At 45.1% G+C, this 19472-nt stretch overlaps 1 protein-coding gene across 1 annotated transcript in view; it reads left to right on the top strand.

Annotated features, from left to right (window-relative positions):
- The window catches only part of RFK (riboflavin kinase), a 108382-nt gene that overhangs the window by 63071 nt on the left and 25839 nt on the right, over positions 1-19472 (top strand). Inside the window, exon 3 of the mRNA XM_085633087.1 lies at positions 13440-13542. Within this exon, the coding sequence (XP_085489213.1) occupies positions 13440-13542 (103 nt within the window). The remainder of the gene's footprint in view (positions 1-13439; positions 13543-19472) is intronic.

Here is a 19472-nt window from a genome sequence, read left to right as displayed (position 1 = left end):
AGTTGAAGTCATACATACACGCACTCTTATCGGAGAGATTCCCTGAACTGCTGTAGGCCACCAGCCCAGTCTGTATAATAAATTGGCCTGCTGTCGGGAAGCCTTTGGAGGGCCAGACGCACGAACTCTGGGTAAAAAGAAAGAACAGCACGTAGTGTACCCCCCTGGATCGTTTTGATTGTTGTCTCCAATTGGAAGTTTTGACGATAGCTAGTTTCATTTTCTCCCTTTTGGTATTAGTTATGTTTAATTTTTCGTATTATTATTGTTTTTTTTTATGCAATGTCAGATCTAATGAGTGGAATCATGCACTGTCACATGTCACAAATCAGCGAGCTCGATAGGAAGTGCCAAACCAAGTCATGTTTTATGCGCAGGTTAGTGGAGCTGCTGCAGGCAAATGGAAACCAGCATTGGCATAGCCAATAGGTCTCGCCTTTGGGACCTTATAAGTCTTTAGCCATGCAGCACACAAGCTGCGAGTTTACAAACATGAGAAAGTAGATAGTGCAGCCGATTGCATATTGTACATAAAACTTTGGAAAATGCAGAGAAAAATACTGCAAATATTCTAATAATGCGACTGCTGTTTGGATTGTCGAATGTTATGTTGGCGCTTTGGCAACAGTCATATCGAGGGAACCTGAGAGGGATAAGGTGGCCGGTTCAGAAGATAGAAAACTAGGGAGAAAACTAGGGAGAAAGATAATGCATGAGAGAAGGGAAGAGAGAAGTGCTTAATTTGTAAGTGAATGAGTGCTGGTGCTGAATGATTTGCTCAGAAGCAGCGTCCAAACCAGCTGAAAGTACATGAATAGAGCGGTCGTATTCCCAAACTGATACCTGTTTGTTTCGTTTCCTCTGTAGTGTTGAGTCTGCAGTGGAGTCGGGGGCGGGGGGCGCGGGAAGGGGGGTGATTGGTTCACGCGGAGTAAAGCTGCCATGAATGCAGTTAGCCAGGGGGGCACCTCAAGCAGGCGCTGCAAACACGAGGTGTGTGGAGCGAAAAGGAGGGTGGGAAGGGAGGCGGGGAGGGGAGAAGGAAGGCGCAAGGCAGAAATGGAAAGAAGTGGAGCATGGCTGATACCGAAAAGGCATGCAAACGGGGGGAAAGCAGAGAGCGTTGCTGCAGTCCATTGTTAGTTGTCAGCTAGAATTATTATCTGGAAGTTACTCACTACTCGGCAGCACGTGCTTTAACCGAATAAACTAATGTCTCATTGGGATTGGGGTCACACGATCCTCCTTGGAACAGCAGTTACACACTTGGCTGGTGCACCGGCTCGGTTTGCGTGCTGGGATCTATGCAGCAGGCACATGAACAGCTGAGCTACCATCTTTAAACGTGGGACTGGCGGTTACGCATTGATCTCGGGTGTAACGTGTGTGAACCAGCTGGGATCTGACTGTTGTCGGGTGCGCACCTCTGCAGCAGGCGCCCAGCCCACTGACTGCCCTGGTAAGTTACGGTTATGTTTAACCCTACCCAGAAAGGGCTCTGCTGCCTGCATCTCCAGGGATCCTTGCTGCGGTTTCCTAAGGTGGAGGTGCTATAGCGGCTATAGTCGGCGTGCGCCTTGAGGCGTGTGCACGCGGGGTGGGAGTTCTGCTCGGATTGAAAGTGCCACGCATGTCCTGGGGCCACCTGGCAGCCGTGACTCACTCTTTTGGGAAGCTTCTGGCACTGATGGAGCAGTACGTGCGAGTGAGAGCGGGAGGAGCTTGTGAAGTGGGAGAACGGAGAAAAAGTACGGAAGGTGAAAAGGAAGCAAGGAGAGGGAGAAAGGGGCAAAGAGGGGGCAAAAGGAGGGTGCAAGGGAGGTACATGGGGAGCAAAGAGCGGGACCCCATGAGGAGAACAGGACACATGGAGAGGGCAAAAAGACTGGGTGGGGTTACAGGTTATAGAGTAAGACCTAAAAAGCCCGCGAGTGGTGTGCACGAGCGCTTAGGAGAACGAGAAAGAATAAAAACAAGCATTGGCCGCGCGGCCGTGAAAGTAACGGCCGCGCGGCCGTGAAAGCGAAAGTAATAGCGATCGTGATCAAAGCGAAAGTGATCGCGATCGATAGGACGGGACGCGCTGTGTGGCAAGCACGCGAGTGGTGCAGGCGCAGCAGTGATTGGCGGCTGCGCGCGTGCACGCTCGCGTGCACTCAAGCTTTAGGCCACAGGCAGCACTTTAAAAATCCCAAATACAAAATTTCTCTCCGAGCCAGCGCAAGCGCTGGGGCTCAGCGAGACCTAAAAAGGAGGTGTCGCAGGTCCCATGTCTTCAATTAAGATAGGAACATGGAATGTGAGGGGTATGCATTCGCCATCACGCAGGTATCAGATTTATGCATACCTTAAACGGCACCACATACAAATAGCCTTATTGCAGGAAACCCATTTAGCCAAAGGGGAGACGCAGCGATTACAACGCCGCTGGCGGGGACAATTGTTTGCCACGGGATATTCTGCTTATGCGCGAGGTGCACTAATATGGGTGAGGTCAGGAGTACCGCTTGAGGTTTCACAGTCGCTGGTAGATCCAGAAGGGAGATATGTGATCATTAAGGGGACACTAGATGGCCGAGACATAGTACTTGCATCATTATATGCCCCAAATACAGAGCAGGCTGTGTTCTTCGATAGGCTATCACATCTCCTGGCGCCATGGCATGACTCTCCAATGGTAATGGGGGGAGATTACAGTAGTGTACTTGACACTTCCCTAGACCGCTCATTTCCGCCCCTCCCGGGCACAAACACGCATCATGCTATGAAAGCGCTGAACACTTGGGCAACACAGTGGCTCTAAAGGACGCTTGGAGCCACCGTCACCCCCAGGATAAAGTATATTCCTATTACTCAGGGGCGCACGACTTGCATGCGCGCTTGGATCGCTACATGCTCTCGGACGCCTTGCTCCCCCACATATCAACAGTTTACTACTTGGGCAGGACACATTCTGACTATAACCCACATATACTAGAAATGGTATGGGAACATCCACATCCGCCGGTCCCAACCTGGCGATTACAACCAGACTTATTATTAGACGCACCTTTTCTAAACTTACTAGCGGCCAACATCGCACGATATTTTGAGGATAACACCGGCACGGCTACGTCCCCTCAGATAGAATGGGATGCATTCAAAGTTGTAGTCAGGGGGGACTGCCTTGGAGCACAAGCGGGCATGCGAAGGCAGCTGGAGACAGAACTGACAAGCCTAGAAGCTGAACTGCTCCGAGAGGAGGGCGCAGCGCTGGAAGGGCATGCTGTGCCTTAGAGCCTTAGAGCACCTTAGAGAAAACACTAGGGGGTTTATAGACCGACTCCGCAATTTAAACTATGCAACGCACTCTGCGCGCACACATCACATGGGGGACAAGCCTGGCAGGTTGCTGGCGTGGCTGATACGACAAGATGTGGCTGCCGCGCCCGTGACAACCATATGCACGGCACAGGGGGCGACGGTGCATACACAGAGCGACATACATCGCGCTTTCGTGGAGCATTACACCACAGTATACAGGTCTTGCTCGGTAGCCACAGATACTGACATACAAGCCTTCTTATCAACCACGACGCTGCCACAGCTAACAGATCGCCAGCGGGAGGAGTTGGGTACCCCTCTGCTAGGTGAGGAAATAAGAGACAGCATCTCCTCACTTTACAATGGCAAAGCTCCGGGACCTGACGGCCTCCCGGCAGAATTTTATAAGGCATACTCGGAAGTGCTGGTACCGGAATTGCTGCGAGTGTATGAGGCGGACCTAGTACGAGCAACACTTACACCCACACAAAATGAAGCCACACTGGTCTCACTATTGAAACCAGGCAGGAATCCAGAGAATTTGGCTCTTATCGCCCACTAGCTCTGTTAAACACAGACTACAAAATCCTTGCCTCCACCCTCGCCAAACGTATAGCCCAGTTTGTGCCGACTCTGGTGCATGCAGATCAGAATGGATTTGTCCCTAACAGGAACACCTCCCTAAATATTCGAAGGCTGTTTAGAGTACAGAGGTATGCAGCGGAGACCTGGCCTAGATCCGGATGCCTGATACTAGACCTGGAGAAGGCCTTTGACTCGTTGGAATAGCCTTCTTTTCGGCGGTTCTGTGCAAGTATGAGCTAGGGGATGAATATCTGCAATTGGTGCAACTGCTGTATCAACTCCCAACAGTGAGAGTCCGGAACGGCAAGCTCCTGTCGGACGAGGTAAGGGTAAGACAAGGCACTAGGCAGGGATGCCCCTTGTCCCCACTGGTCTTTTCTTTGGCTATGGAACCTCTGGCGGCTCTCCTCAGGGAGGGTGGCGCGGATTGGGGCGTCCCTTTAAGTGACGGATTACATGCGGCGCCACTATATGCAGACGACTTATTATATGTAAGAGACTTGCATGCCGTGCCGCCGGCAATCTCAACATTGTTCCGCAAGTTTGAAGCGGTGTCGGGCCTCAGGGTAAATTGGGCTAAATCGGGCGCCTACTCATTCTGAGAAAACGTGGCAGAGACAGCTATAGTAATTAACGAGACTGCGCTAAACTGGTATCCGACTACGTTCAGATACCTTCGTATCTATATATACAGGTCCCCAGGAGAGATAATGGAGGGTAATCTGGTTCGAGCCATTTCCTCAATAAGAGCACAGATACAATTCTGGAAGACGCTGCCGCTCACTGTGATGAGCCGCGTCACCTTAGCTAAAATGATAGTACTGCCCAGACTTCTGTATTATTTTGTGAATCTTCCGGTATATGTCCCAGTGAAATTGTTTAGAGACTTGGAGGGGTTAATCCGAGCTTGATCTGGAACACAGGGCGCCCTAGAATTGCATTACAGAAACTATACGCACCTTCGGTAAATGGAGGGCTGGCAGTGCCAAATTTGGTGCTCTACTACATAGCCGCACAGTTGCAGTGGGTCGCGAAGTGGCTAAGTGGGAAAAATCTGACGGACACGGAGACAACAATCTGGACACAGGCTCAGATGTGCAGATTGTTTCACCCACTGGCTAAAATTCCCCGACCGACGCAAATACACGTCGAACTAGCACATAGATGCTACAAGAGAAGCCTCCACCTCACGAAAGACACGCTCCCCTATGCACCGACACTACTGCTTCTAGGCACTCCTAGAGGCAGAGGTTCTATAACCGACGCGACGTTGCTGCCTTGGACTGAGGCGGGAATAGAGACACTTTGAGATCTGTATGCAGATGGCACCTTGTTGTCTTTTGAGACATTAACGGCGGATACTGGTTTACCGCTGGGCCAATTCCTCACATATGCAACTATAATGCGGACGTATACTTTAGCATGGGGGGGACATGACAAAGGAACCGCTGATGCATCAATTAATGCAGTACCTGCATGTAATGGGGGAGGGATCGCATGTAATACACTGGCTGGTTCAAGCCCTTCTCAGTCATACCTTGAAGCCGCTGCAGAGGCTTCGCGCATATTGGACTGAGGACAGAGGCCGTCCCTGGACAGATGAAGACTGGGAGCGAATTCTAGCTGGTGCCACACATGTGCCGCGTAACTCAAGGTTCAAATTAATACAAACATACATCATACATAGGGCATATCTTTCACCAGATAAGATTAACAAATATTTTAATATCTACACCTCTGAATGCCCGAGGTGCCACCTCCTGGGCGCTAGCCTGCTGCACATGCTGTGGTCTTGCCATAGGCTTCACACTTATTGGCGGGCAATATCGGAAACGCTTACTATTTGTACTAACATGGAAGTCCATGCCAATTGGGAGGTCTGTATCCTAGGGTTCTATAAGAGAAATAAGGCAAACAAAGCAAGCTTCCGCTTTCGAGACTTAGGTCTCATAACAGCCAAACGACTAATAACCAAAAGATGGAAGCACAAGGACCCGCCAGAGGTATCACATTGGAAGAGGTCCTTAGAGGTGTGGGCACAGGCAGAGAGCACCACCCTACACAGGGAAGAAACGGCAGGACTGAGGAAACACCCCATAGCACAGACCTGGGATGATCTGCTCAGAACGCTAGTGCGCTCTGATGCCCTTCCTCAGCCACTGCCCGTGCAGCAGGAGGGGCCTAGCACCTGATGTATTAACAGGAAGTAAAAGATGTGCTATGCTAGTATACTATTCTAACCATAGGGATGGGACCAGACAAAGCCTCGCATTCCTTGAAGATGTTAAATGGAAGCAGAAGCAACACTAGCGACCCCTCACCCGCATGGGCATTAGGAGTGGCAGCCCACGATCGATAGCAAAACGCTAATCTAGACATGGCAACACCTACAATGAGCGTATCAGGCACTGGATACATAGTCCCTCGGCATATTGACATCTTTTGTTTGCTTTGATTTATCATTGGCTGTTTAAAAAGAAAAATATGATTGAATTGCTATTAGAATGAGAAGAGTGGTAGTCCGTGAACAGATGCGACATTCGTACATATATAGGGCTCTGTTTGTTCTAGGTATGTTCCACGGTATAACTCAAGAGCTGTGACTCGAAATGAATGTCATTCTCACATAACAGTTGTTCGCTTCTCCTTTATTTTTTTTGGGTTTTTTTTTCTTTCTTCGATCCTTTTGCGTCTGTCACATTGTGGATTACTGTCAGGAATAGGAATACCAAACACTCTTATGTTGGCGCTCGATTGGAGACAACAGAATGTGCGGGACGTAAGTGCCCAAGACGATCAACAATTGGGTGAGCATACATGCACTGTAAATACCAATGACACTAAGACTGTGACAGAAACACGTTGACATATCTGCCCAGTGACATAGCAAAAGAGATGTTATGGGGAGAGTGATGCTAATTACTGTTTGATAATGGATGTATCATGCCAGGACTGAGGGGGAAAAAAAAGAGAAAAAAAATGTAATAATAAAGATATTCAAACAAAAAAATCAGTACTGTGGTGTTTCACTAAGGTGCTCAGACCAGTGATAGAGTTCCTCAGAGCACAGGGCAACCGGTTAATTGTTTATTTGGACGACATGTTGCTCATGGCCCAATACCCCCAAAAATTGATTACCCAGCTTCAGATCTTTATAGACCTTTTGCAGGGCCTGGGTTGTGTAATCCACTAAAAGAAGACTCTTCTCTTCCCCCTCCCAAAGAGCAACCTTCTTGGGCTTCATCGTTGACTCCACTTCCGCGTCTCTGAGCCTTTCCTCTCGAATGATGGCCAAAATAAGGCGCTGGCCAGGCCCTGCACATCAATTCGACAGATTACCCGCCTGTGAGGCCTCTTCTACTCCTTGATGCAGGCAATCGTCCTGTGTCCGCTTCATTACCAGGTAGTACAAAGCCTGAAAGCGCATCACCTGAGGATGGGTTTGACAAATGCCCAATCAGTGCCTCTGTTGGACGAAGCCAGATAGGAGATCGGATGGTGGCTTACCCACATGGAGGCGTGGAACGAAGAGCAATCTTCGGTTCTGTTCCAGAATTGGTCATCGAATCGGACGCCAGCAGTTCTGGTTGGGGCGTCCGTTATGGGGATCTCTCCACAGGATGAAGTTGGTCATTAGAAGAACAAAGCTTACATATAAACTGTATAGAGCTCCTGGCGGGATAGTTCACGGTCCATTGTTGGACCAAAGACCGAATCCAATCCTGTGTCCAGCTGAATATGGACAGCGTTTCCACAGTGAGATATACTAATCACCTGGATGGCAACAGATCCCGTGTTCTGGCAGTCATGGCAAAGGATTTCTGGAACTTCTGTCTGGAGCATTACATCTCTATCATGGCGGAATACCTTCTGAGCCAGGTCAACTGGGTGGCGCATTGACTCTCCAGAGACCTTCACGACTCTAGTCTATGCATCCTGGATCCTCAGGTCTCCGGTGGATTTCTGCCTCCTGGGGCTCTTTCTTCGTAGACCTGTTCGCGCTCGGCATAGATTATCAGCTGCTTCAATTCTTCAACTGAAGGCCGGACCCTCAGGCAGCTGCGACTGATGTTTCTCCAGGATTGGAGCTAGGAAAGAGGTTATGCCTTTTCCCCATCTTTTCGATGATCACTCTGTCATCAGCTCCGGTCCGCGGGCAGGTGGCAGAGGTAGTCCTGATAACCCCCATTTGGAGGTCGCCAATATGGTTTCCAGTTCTTCTGGAACTTTCTTGTGATTCTCTAATCCATCTCTCCATGTTCCCATGCATTCTGTTGGATCCGGATCGGACGCTGCATCGCCTGGTATCTGAGTGTTCCCTCCAGTTGATGGCATGGCAGATTACAGGTGAGACTGGTCGCTTCCAGCCCTTTTGCGACAGGCTGAGTTTCTCCTGTCCAAGGCCTGGGTGGACCGTACCACCGAACTCTACTGTTCTTCCTAGACGAGATGGGTTTGTTGGTGTATGCAATGGGATCTGGATCCCGTGGTAACTGATATAGTGCAGTTATTGAATTTTCTGTCCAGCCTGGTGGAGGACGGATTAGCCTACCATTCCATTAACGCAGTCAGAGCCGCCATTTGGCAGGGCATGACCCTGTCAACTGGGCCCCTGTGGGAGAACACCCTTTAGTTTGCCGGCTGCTTCAAAGTATCAACCTTTCCCTTCCCCCTGAACCTCGATATTTGGTTCTGAATGATGTACATTTTGTCTGAACCTTTTTCTGTCCTTGCAGCTGAACAAGTTCATATCCAAAAATGAGCTTTTGGCTAAATTGGCCATCTTGCTTTACCTCGTTTAATGTGGACTTGTCTCGATTATGCGAGCTTTGGATATTTCAGCTAGGGTATTTTTCCCGGAAGTCAAATACTTGTACAGTCTCTTACCCAGCGTTCAGTGACTCTTCCAAGTTGTGCGATGTGCGCTGCCTTAAGGCATATGAGGAAATGACTCTAGGGCGATAGGCAGCTTCTCTTTGCACGAGAAAACCATATAAGGCGGTTTCCTCCTCAAGAATAGCTTGTTGGGTCCGTTAGGTGATGGAAGAAGCGGGCATAGTTATTAAACATTTGGAGCACAATCCGCAAGTGGAGCAATGGCCTGCAAATTATTTTGTCTGGGGGCATGTCTGGGGGACCTGATGCACGCAGCAGACTGGTCCTCAGACTTGACTTTATGTTATGTTAACATTTTGTAAAGCTCCTGGTTACTCCAATCCGGAGTATACCTGCGTTGGATTCCAGCTGTCAGTCAGATAATGGGAGTCCCTGCATTGTTAATGGGCAAGGCCATTTCTAAAAAGCCAGGTTTTTAGATATTTCCAAAAAAGGACCTCAGAGGGTTCTAATCTAAGATTGAGTGTGAGCCAGTTCCACTGTTTGGCTGCCAAAAAACCTAAAGGTGCTACCACCAAGATGTGTTCCGTAAAATTTAGGGATTCTGGTCAAACCACTTCCAGATGATCTCAAACACCGACTCGGAAGGTAAGGTTTAATCGGAGAAGAGAGATAACAGGGACGTTTTTTGTTGATGATTCAATGTACAAAGCACATGGCTTTGAATGAAATCCTCTCCTCAATAGGGTGCCAATGGAGTTTTACCAGGGCTGGCCCAGTCAAAGCGGGTCCGGGAATATTCAGGAGCAGTCGTGCTGCCTTATTTTGTACCCTTTGAAGCATTTCAAGCCTGCCCTTAGAGGCCCCAAAATAGAGTACTTTAGAGTAGTCCATCCGCAATACTACAGTTGCTTGAGCTACAGTTCTTATCGCAGGATCTGGTAGAAGCCCCAGAATCTTCCGAATCGTTTTTAGGGTTCCAGAAGAGGTACTGACAAGAGTTGAAAATGTATCTTCAAATGATAAGGTAGAATTGAACCGGATTCCAAGGTTTTTCACCTTAGGTTTAGAAACCGACATAGGGCCTAGCTCGTTTGGACACCATAAAGTGGACCAGATAGAAGATTGTTTGCCTACCATCAGAATGTCTGTTTTATTTGCATTCCATGTCAGACAGCTGTCCTTCATCCAGTTGGCCAGGTCTACCAGACATAGTTTGAAATCATCAGCAGCTTTGTTGTTATCCTGAGCCAACGTTATAATCAGCTGGGCGTCATTAGCGTAGGATTCTGTTTTGACACCTTGGCCCTCAATAAGTTCAGCTAAAGGTTGCATGTATAAGTTAAATAGGGTCGGACTTGGGGGCCAAGCCCTGAGGCACTCCCTGCTGCAGCATCGTTGAGGTGTAGGGCTGTTGGATTATCTGAAAAGTGTGACCCTGCAAGAAGTCTGCAATCAAGCCCAACGCGGCCTCCAAAATAGTTTTCAGGTTTGAAAAGCCTTCAGGAGCAGTGGTTGATAATGGATCAGATGTTGGGAACTAAAAGTTCTTAGCATTTTCAGGAAAGGAATTATAGATGGTGTTTAGCTCTCAAAAAAAGAAGAGCGATCTGATCACAGAGGGCAGTGGTGTGTGGATTTGACCCATCCGTACGGTCTAAGGATGTCATGGAATTGACTTTCTGAAAAAGTTCCCTTGAGGAGTTTTTTGACTGCTCAATTTTCTGGGCATAAAAATTAGCACGTGTGCCTCAGATCTCTGTGATATTCTTTCAGAGAATCTAGGTAAATTGTTTTGTTGTGATCATCATAATCTTTCCGCCACAGGCGTTCCAGCTTGCTTACAAGTTTTCCTCTTGTCTAGCAATGCCTCCGTAAACCATTCTGCCGAAGGTTTGGAGCGCATGCTGGTTATAAAGTTCAATGGGGTCAAAGCATCCATGGTCTGATTAATCCACCCTTTTGGTTCTCTGTTAGCAGCATGAGGAGATTAATTAAGTTCTAATACTTCCTGATTCTGAGCCACCGTAAAAGCTTGTGGCGTAATGAGGACCATTTATGTGCTCTCTTTTTATGGGATTGTGATATTGGCAGAAGAAATTCAAAGATTTGGAAAGGAACCAAAAAATGATCCGAACATGCCATGGGGATAAGAAGACCTGCCACTATCAAAGTCTAATTGGGTCTAGGATTTGACCGTGTGCATGTGTAGGCATCCGTACAAGCTGCTTGAGCTGTAACAGCCCAAGATCATCAGTCATGCCCCTAGCTATGGGGCAATTGACTTTGCCAATATTGATATTGAGGTCCCCGACTATTAAAAAAATTAGGATTTTACTTTAAGTTGGTGATGGAGGTGGCTCAGTTGGTGGGTGAGTAAGCTTTGAACTAGGATAATCCTCTCCTCTAGTCCTGACATAGAATTAAAATTTGCCTAACGATGTGAAGGTAAGTTTTAATTCTATTAAGGACACCGAGGCGAGGATTATCCCACCCGGCGATCATTAAGATGCAAACACTCCCCGTATCATAGTAAGTAAGGCTGTTTATCATTCCAGATATTACAATTGAATGTTCTGATGTCAATCTGTTGAAGTTTTTCTGCCTTGTGCGAAATTAATGTTTGCCATGTGACCTCCAAAGTACGATCCAAAACAATTTCTGACATGGCGTGTTTTTGCAGGAAACAATTGATCGAAACTGGACTTGTGATACTGAACTAATGGTGTGATTAGCGCAAAGGAAGAGGGAGTCCAGGCAGTGAGGAAGGACTGTGAGATCCTAAGTTGTGGGTATTAAAGAAGGACTCATGAACTGTTTTTTTGTTTTTCCCTGACATTCATGGGAAAAATAGTTTTTTCCAAAAATGTAAAAACGCTGCTGTTTGAAAATATGGTATTAAATCAAAGGGAGAAATAGCATAATCCTTGCCTCCGTGTCCCTAATAGAATTGAAACTTACTGTGTTAGGCAAATTTTAATTGAGCCGGTCACATGAGCCTGACAATCCTCCTATTTAGGTCGAGCCTAGCGCAGCGCGCATGCTCTGCTCTAGAATATGACCTTTTGGAATCGGTCTGCACTTTCCTGACACTCGTGCGTGTGGCTTTATTTTTTGCAGTACTTGTATTGGCCTTTGCGTGCGTCTTTCAGAAAAGAAAGCACGCAATTGGCCAAGAGCTGGTGCATGTCCCACCTTTTTGGTAAAATGTTGACTCCCACGGCATCCACATTGCGGGAGCGAGCAGCGGCACGCAGGGCGCCATGTGGTCTGTATCATTGTTTCAATAAGCGTGGTGGCTTTGTTTCGCGGGCGCGCGTTCATGTTTTTTTGTTTGTATTTCTCCTCCATTAACGGAGCAGAGGCGCAGAGTATATGTAAGTGACGTGACAATAACGCGACGTGCCTCATGTCCGTGTTTTACTGTCTTTGTACACTTTTCTGTAAAGCCTGTCTCACTAACCTTATCTCGCTCTATCTCTTGTCTATCCCTGCCTATGCTTTCGTAGCTATGTATGACTGTCCCTGTTCCACTGTTAGTGTGTCGCTCTCTTTGTTTGTATACGCAAGTTTTTATCATGCTTAAATGTGTTTGCTTTTCAGTTCGTTTTTCCCTCCTATGTCTTTCTGTCTCTCTGCCAGCTGTTGTGCAATATTCTGTAAACAGAAAGAGAAAAGTGTATTTTTAAAGCAGTTTATGCACAAAGCATGTACCCAATTTTCCCAGGCGTTTGTGCACTTTTAAAGCATACAAAATGCACCACGTGCTTGCAAGATGAAAAAAAGGTTGCTAAGTGTTTTTCTCTACGCCTATGCTAAAGTAGAGTTGGCGCCAAGCACAGGCGGGACCCGCAGGCTCTATTTGGGAACCATTCGTAATAATGAAATGTTCTATTTACATAGCACTTTTTTCAAGCTGTTAGTTTTGTGAACTATAACGTTACATGCTGTCATTATTACCTAACGTAATGGTAATGTGCTAATGCTTTTTGAACAATGGAAAAGAAGGAAAATCAGAGTAAGCCCTGCTTTTATTTGTACCTGTGGCTGCTGCGTGCACATAGATTTCTTCAGTACACTTGGTGACATTGGCAGATGCCAGTGGTTATGCAATTTTTGTTTACGTTACCAAGACACTGGTAATCCTATGTATCTGTGGATAACATGATGTTGACAGTGCAGATTATAAACCATATTAAAGTGGGGACTACTTTGTGCACACATGGTGTGGAGAAGCGCCGTCTTCTGGCACTTGCTGCCTTTAGCCGCTGTGCCTAATGGTGTAACTCTTAGCACCCTCTATTAAAGTCTATCTCTCATGTGGCCTTTGCTTGTCCCTGCGTTTCTTTTGTATTTGTCCTCGGTCTTATAATTTCTATATCTTTCTTTGTTTATCTGTCTTGTGCCATGTCCCTCCTCAGCATCTGTTTGTCCTTTACCATGTCTATGTTTTATTCTCTCTCTCTATATCTCCGCCTTTCACGGTCTCTGTACACTTTTCTGGAAAGCCTTCCACCCACGATAATGTAAAGCATGACTAAAAACGTATAAGTTCCCAAAAGCGAGATCTATTGGCTATGCCAATGCTTGTTCCTCCATGTCTTTGCATTCATGTATACGAAACGCATGCTAGCTACGCCTAGTACTGCAAGGAAAGTAAAACATGCAGGTAAAATAGTGAAACTTAGTAAATTAGTGAACCTTTCTTGTTTTAGGAAACTCATATTATACATACTTTCGAAGAAGATTTTTATGGAGAAACCCTCAGTATTGTTATTGCTGGGTATATTAGACCAGAAAGAACCTTTAACTCGTTGGGTAAGTAAACGAAAATTATTTTCTTATCAATTTAATTCAGGCCTCCTTTACTTGCACATACAAAAGCAAAGTACTGTAACACCTGCCAACTGTGCTACTATTTGCCTCTCTTTCTTAAAGTGCTTTGATGCAGATAATAAAGTGTTTGCCTTTGTATACATCAACATTTCCAGCAAACCTGAGTTTTATTAAGTGTAAATTTCTGATTTGACCGAAGGTTTTTTCTCTTTTGTTTAAAACACTGCCAGCATTCTAGAAACTCAGGAGGATTACACATCTCGATTGCATATCTTTAAGTTACCACTGAAATACTAAAGCTAATTGCACTAATGTTTAATTCGATACCCATTTTTAAAAGTGTAGATTACTTCAGTAAGTCTGGTAACATTCTTTTTATTTTATATCCTTATTTGAAAAGTTTGAAATGAGACTGCCCTACACGACAGTCATTCTAGAGATCAACAGAAATAGAAAGGACAGCACATGCACAAAGTATGGTTCAATTGACCTAGTCGAGGCACAGAATCATCTATACACTCCGGTCCTAAATCCCTACCAGTATAAGCCCCTTCTGATTCCGCTCTGTCCAGTTTCAGGAGTGAGCTCTGAAAGGCCCTCATGAGTGTCTCTTCCCCCCCCCCCCCCCACCCAATCTGTCACCCTCCCTCATCATGAACTACCTGTCGGCCGGTTTAACATCTTCACCCATTCCACAAGGTCATTCTCTGTATTTGTGACCGTTCAGATCATCTTTAATCGAAGTTCTTCCATGAGGACCCACTCTGACATATCCTCGTGACAGTCTGGGACTCTCAGACAACCAGTGTATTGCTGTGCAGTGTTTCTTCAATAGGAGACACAAGTTTGCAGACCTGTGGGACATTTTCCCGTTTTTGCTTGGGCACCACACTTAGTAGGCAATGTTACATCGTTAGCTGTAGGGTACTTTCCTGACCTGTTTGAGCTTAGTTGCCCGTCCAGACCATGTGTAGGAAAGTGGCCTCCCACTCGTCACATTTGGGGCAGGATGAGGGCCTGTCGGGATATGTCCTGTGTATTCTGATAGGGGCCAGATATGAGTGATGTGAATAATTGAAGCATGTCATTTTTAAATTGGCATTGCTGTCTACCTCTGGAACCTTTGCACATGCCCTAGTCCACTTCTCATCCATCATGGAGGGAACGCAGCTCCCTATCCCATACAGACGACACCCTCAGAGATACCAGAGCTTGGTTTTCAAAGTCTGTTGATATCTTAACATCAACTATTGTTTTTAGTTATGTAATTGTTTCATTCTCTCTTTTACCAGCGTACTAAATGCCTTTTGTAATAATTGTAAAATGTCAAGCAAAAGTAATGTATCTATCACTCCCTCGCCTCACCCATATTGATAGAAGCCAGAATTCATTCCTCTCCTGTGGGTGGGATAGAAAGCCTTGATGACTATCGCTGTTTGTGTTGTTTGGTAGTGAATGATTGTTCACCTTTTTTTAACTAACCATGTTCTCCTCCTCCCTCGTCCTTTCTTTTTCGACATCCACTGTCTCTTGAACTTCCAATATATATTCAGATTCTACTGGAGCAGGGGCCTCTAGAACTAATGTCCCAGCATATGATCCTTCAGGATTTTTGTTTCTGTATTATATTAGAGCAGCACCTCTTTAATCATGTCTTCCAAGGTGTTGTGTAAAGTGTTGGATTTTGTATAATATTTGACATTTACATTTGAGATCTGGCTCTGGGACCTAGTCCTGAAAGATGCCTACTTTCATATGTTCATCTGACAACCTACTAGGAAATACCTTCTGTTAGTAGTATGTTATGCTTGTTTACTGTTTAAGGTTTAGTGTGTTGTGTACTGTTATGTGGTACAACTGTGACCTGTCACTGAGGTAAGAAACTAATTACACCATCCGAATTAAAGTAAGAATACCAGACTGCCTATTGAAAAACAGGTTTTCAAGGCTTTCCTCATCTTAGGCAAAAAGAGGGGATCGCGTTCCAAAGAAGACCATCTCTAACTGAGAAAGACCTGCCCCCCATTCTTACCCTCTGATAATAAGGTAATCGTACTAGATGGGCATCAGAAGAATGCAACTTTTGAGCAGGGATGCAATGAAAAATTCTCTTCAAGATAACAAGGTCCCTTTCTGTAGAAGGCCCTGTGGACCAAGCGCAAGGACTTAAAACTAATTATTTGGACCATCTGCAACTAATGTAGAGTGTTAAGAGCTGCAGAGACAGATATTAAACGTGACCTCAGTGTGGCCAGGTTTTGTAGTAGCGCTGTGTATGTAATGTAGCAGTTTTGAGAGCAGAGCCCTACGTATAAACCGAGTAACCTAAAATCACAATAGTCCAAGCGACTGAGAATGGTTGTGAACCACCAATGGTCATACAGAAGATAGTGGAAAAGGTAAGATTTTACACAAAATGCATAGGGAAGTCCTGCGATAAGAAATAGATGGTTGATCTGGCTAGTAAGGGACAGCTTATTGTCAAGATAGGCTCGTAGATTACATCCATCATCGGCTGGAGTTGGAGGAGAGCCTAATGAAACTGTTCTTGGGGATAGCAGAGGAAAAGAAATTACTAGCACAAAGCACAACCTCTGTTCTATCCACACTGAATGTAAGGGAGTTATGTGACTGCCAAGAGTTAACGGCTACCATACAATCATTTAAGACCGCATAGGGGTTTGACTCCGATGTTGTCAATAGTGATTAACATCTGGGTGTCATCAGCATAGTTCATAAAATTGATGCCATGAGATTGTATCGGCTGTGCCAAAGGATGTATGTGTTGATTAAAGATCATAGGACTCTACGAGATGCCCTGCGGCATGCCATTTTGAAAGGCCTTAAAAACATCCTGACATTTACTCTCCAGGAAGGATCTAATACACTGAAGAGCTGGACCTTGAATGCCAACTTTTAGAGCGACCTATCTGGAACATCTTATCGAATGCGGCAGACAGATCCATCAACATTGCCACTACTGAGTGACCATTGTCTGCTAACAATGAAAGGCCATCCAGGAAATGGATACTACAGCGGTTTCCATCCCATGAACTGTAGTAATCCTTATTGTGTCAGGACAAAGATGTTATACTGCTCTACACATCAAGAAACCTGCCTATTGACAAATGTCTCCAATTTGTTTTTTAATCAGAAATGATATGTGGCGAAAGTTGCTTAAATTTACAGGGTCTGCATTTGCCTCTTTTAGCATAGGAACAACCAAGGCCTTTTTCCACTCATTAAGCATTAATGCTTATTTGATAGATTTATTACAGATAACCAAGAGAGGTTTACCTCGGCAGGGTGCTACAGCCTTCCAAACAGCTGGTGGGAATAAGGCCCAGTGGTGAACCCGATGCGACCTTCGAACTTAGCAAGCCTGAGCACCTCAGCCTCACAAGATAAACAGGACTCTGCAGGAGAATCTGTCGCTCAGACTACACAACAACGGGGTGTTATGTGGAGCTTCCAGAACCTTAAAAACTTGAGGATTTTTTCCTCAAAAAGTTAATTCACCACACAATTTCTGTGTTTATCTGGCAGAAGTATAGAAGGGAAGAAAATAGTGAACGTACAACTGAAAAAAATCTCCTTGGAAGGTTTGGAGGCTTCCATCATATTATTCCCAAAGCAATTGGCATTTGCTTATTATATTCGCTTTATAGGAGGCGAAATTAATTAACAAAACATCCTACTTTTCTTTGTGCAGGGACGTTTTTCATATTTTAACACGAGTAATAAAGCCCTTTCTAATTGAGGATGTGGAATTTTGTAAAATATTTTCTTGTCCAAGTTTCATAAAGGTTCAGACATCTACCTGTCCTGTAAACAAAAAGAAAAGAAAAAAACGAAAACTCCACTTGTCTCGGTTGGTGCCACGCAGTGAGGTGACAAATTATGACAGCATTCTTATCATATCAGAACTCCTGGTAAGTTACGGCTCCTAGGATATCAGGGTTTGAATTCTAGCAAAGGTTTAATTTTGCACCTTTATGCAAATCTATATAAATAGAAGTTGATGGGAGTGGGAGTTTCTAGGCTGAAATGCTCAAAGTCTGTGCACAACCTCCAACTTACATATTTAAGGGTGTTCATCAATTCCTTACCAATTATATTTCCGCACTGTAGATGGTTGGAAATTTTCTCCTGGCAAGGGCAATGGGTAAAACATTTTTCCGGGTTGTGGCAAAAGGGGGTGAAGACAAAGTGAGTTTACAATAACTCGGTAGATTTTCTCTTGAACAAATATATATGTGTATATTTGCTCATGGGAATATGTAATTCACAAACGTTTGCTAGGAGTATCATTTTCATGGCTAGTTCTGTAAAGTCTCAGGAGTTCCTGAAAGTCCAGTGCAACATCCTTATACTTTTGTGACTCTTTTTAAAGAATTGGGACCGTAATTTATTTTGAAGTAGCCCGTAAAGATTTCCACAAGGATTCCCATATGATTTGTATATTGATTCTCCATTATTAATCCTTCTTTTTAAATATTGTCACCCATCAAACACTTTTTGCTAAATTGTGCCCCCAGACATAGGTAAACCTGCACATAGTTTGGCAAACAGTGTTTTTTTTAAGTTGACATTTTTATTTGTCAAGAGTTTATTTTTAAGGCAAACCATCTTTTGCATCCCTGCTAATGCATGTATTTTCATATAATCAGGTAGCATTGTAATTAGCCTTAAATTGTTACATTTTGTAAACATGTCCATATTTTTATACTGGAACCACTTTGACTAATACAAGTTTAGTACAAAGCTCGCTGCATTTATTTAGAGCACCCAACTTAATAGTGAAGGCTTCGCAGTAATGAATCAAATGTACAGGTTTATACGGATGAGTACAAACTTGCCTTGGTGAAAGGCGCGCCTATTTCAGCGATCCATACAGTGGTACTACAAGTTGGCAGCCAATGTGATTGTGCTGCAGGGGATTAGGCCTACTCAGCAGTAGTCGAAATAAGCATGAAAACCTTTTAATATTCCCCCCCCCCCCTCCCAAAAAAAAAAGAAAATTGGTTTAATGAATCAAGTGATGGGGATTCCACTCCTCTTCTCTGGTAATGTGAGCCACAAAGTGTCTTTCTTTTGCTTCAGTAAACTACATTCCTTCTATTTGATCTGCATTTCTATGGACAACTTCAGATCTGGGTTTAATTTGTTAGCTTAAAACCTGTTTGTAGGAGCTGTTTACCAAATAGAGTGAGGAAAATGTCCTACTCTACAACTTACTCTTCTTGTATCAGATATCTTGTTCACCAGCCAGCCTTATGTTTCTTTTAGAGAGCACTGATGATTATGGCCTTGTGCGTTCGTTCGTACAGAGCATGCACTACCTCAAGAGGCGTGTAGGAAAGCCATCTTTTTTCCCCTGATAACCCCCATTTTCGGACTGATGCTGGTGGTTACTGACTCTGAAGGTGCCCTGGGCTCTGCTAACCAGACCAGGGCCAGTGCTCTATCCTGTAAAAGGTGTCTGTTAATTGGTATAATTTTGATTAGCAAAGACAACCTACCTGTAAGTCCTTAGTATATGGTAGGGCAGGTATGTTTAGAAACCCCAGTGGTCTTAATGCACTTAAGTATGCACTGTTGTGGTGTCTAATGTCATTTTAAAGTGAAGCCTGCCTTGCAGGCAAGTTGTAAAATAAAACTGTGTCCAAGTTCGACTTTGGAATTAAGAGCATTTCTGAAGTCCAAAACAACCTTTTTAAGTTATCGCCTGAGCCAGCGCGCATGCGCTGCTCTGCGAGGCTTCTAGTAAAGGCTTTCAACTCACACAGCTTTTCCTCGTGTGGCTCAGACTCCTCCCCCACGCATTTGGTTGGCTGTTGCCTGTGTAATTATGTTTTTGTAGCCTGCTAATGGCTAAACACGGGCGCATATCCCACCTTTTAGACAAATGT

Source organism: Triturus cristatus, chromosome 2_1, assembly GCF_964204655.1.
Source record: "Triturus cristatus chromosome 2_1, aTriCri1.1, whole genome shotgun sequence".
NCBI classification, from domain to species: domain Eukaryota; kingdom Metazoa; phylum Chordata; class Amphibia; order Caudata; family Salamandridae; genus Triturus; species Triturus cristatus.
This window is presented reverse-complemented; position numbering and strand designations above follow the sequence as displayed.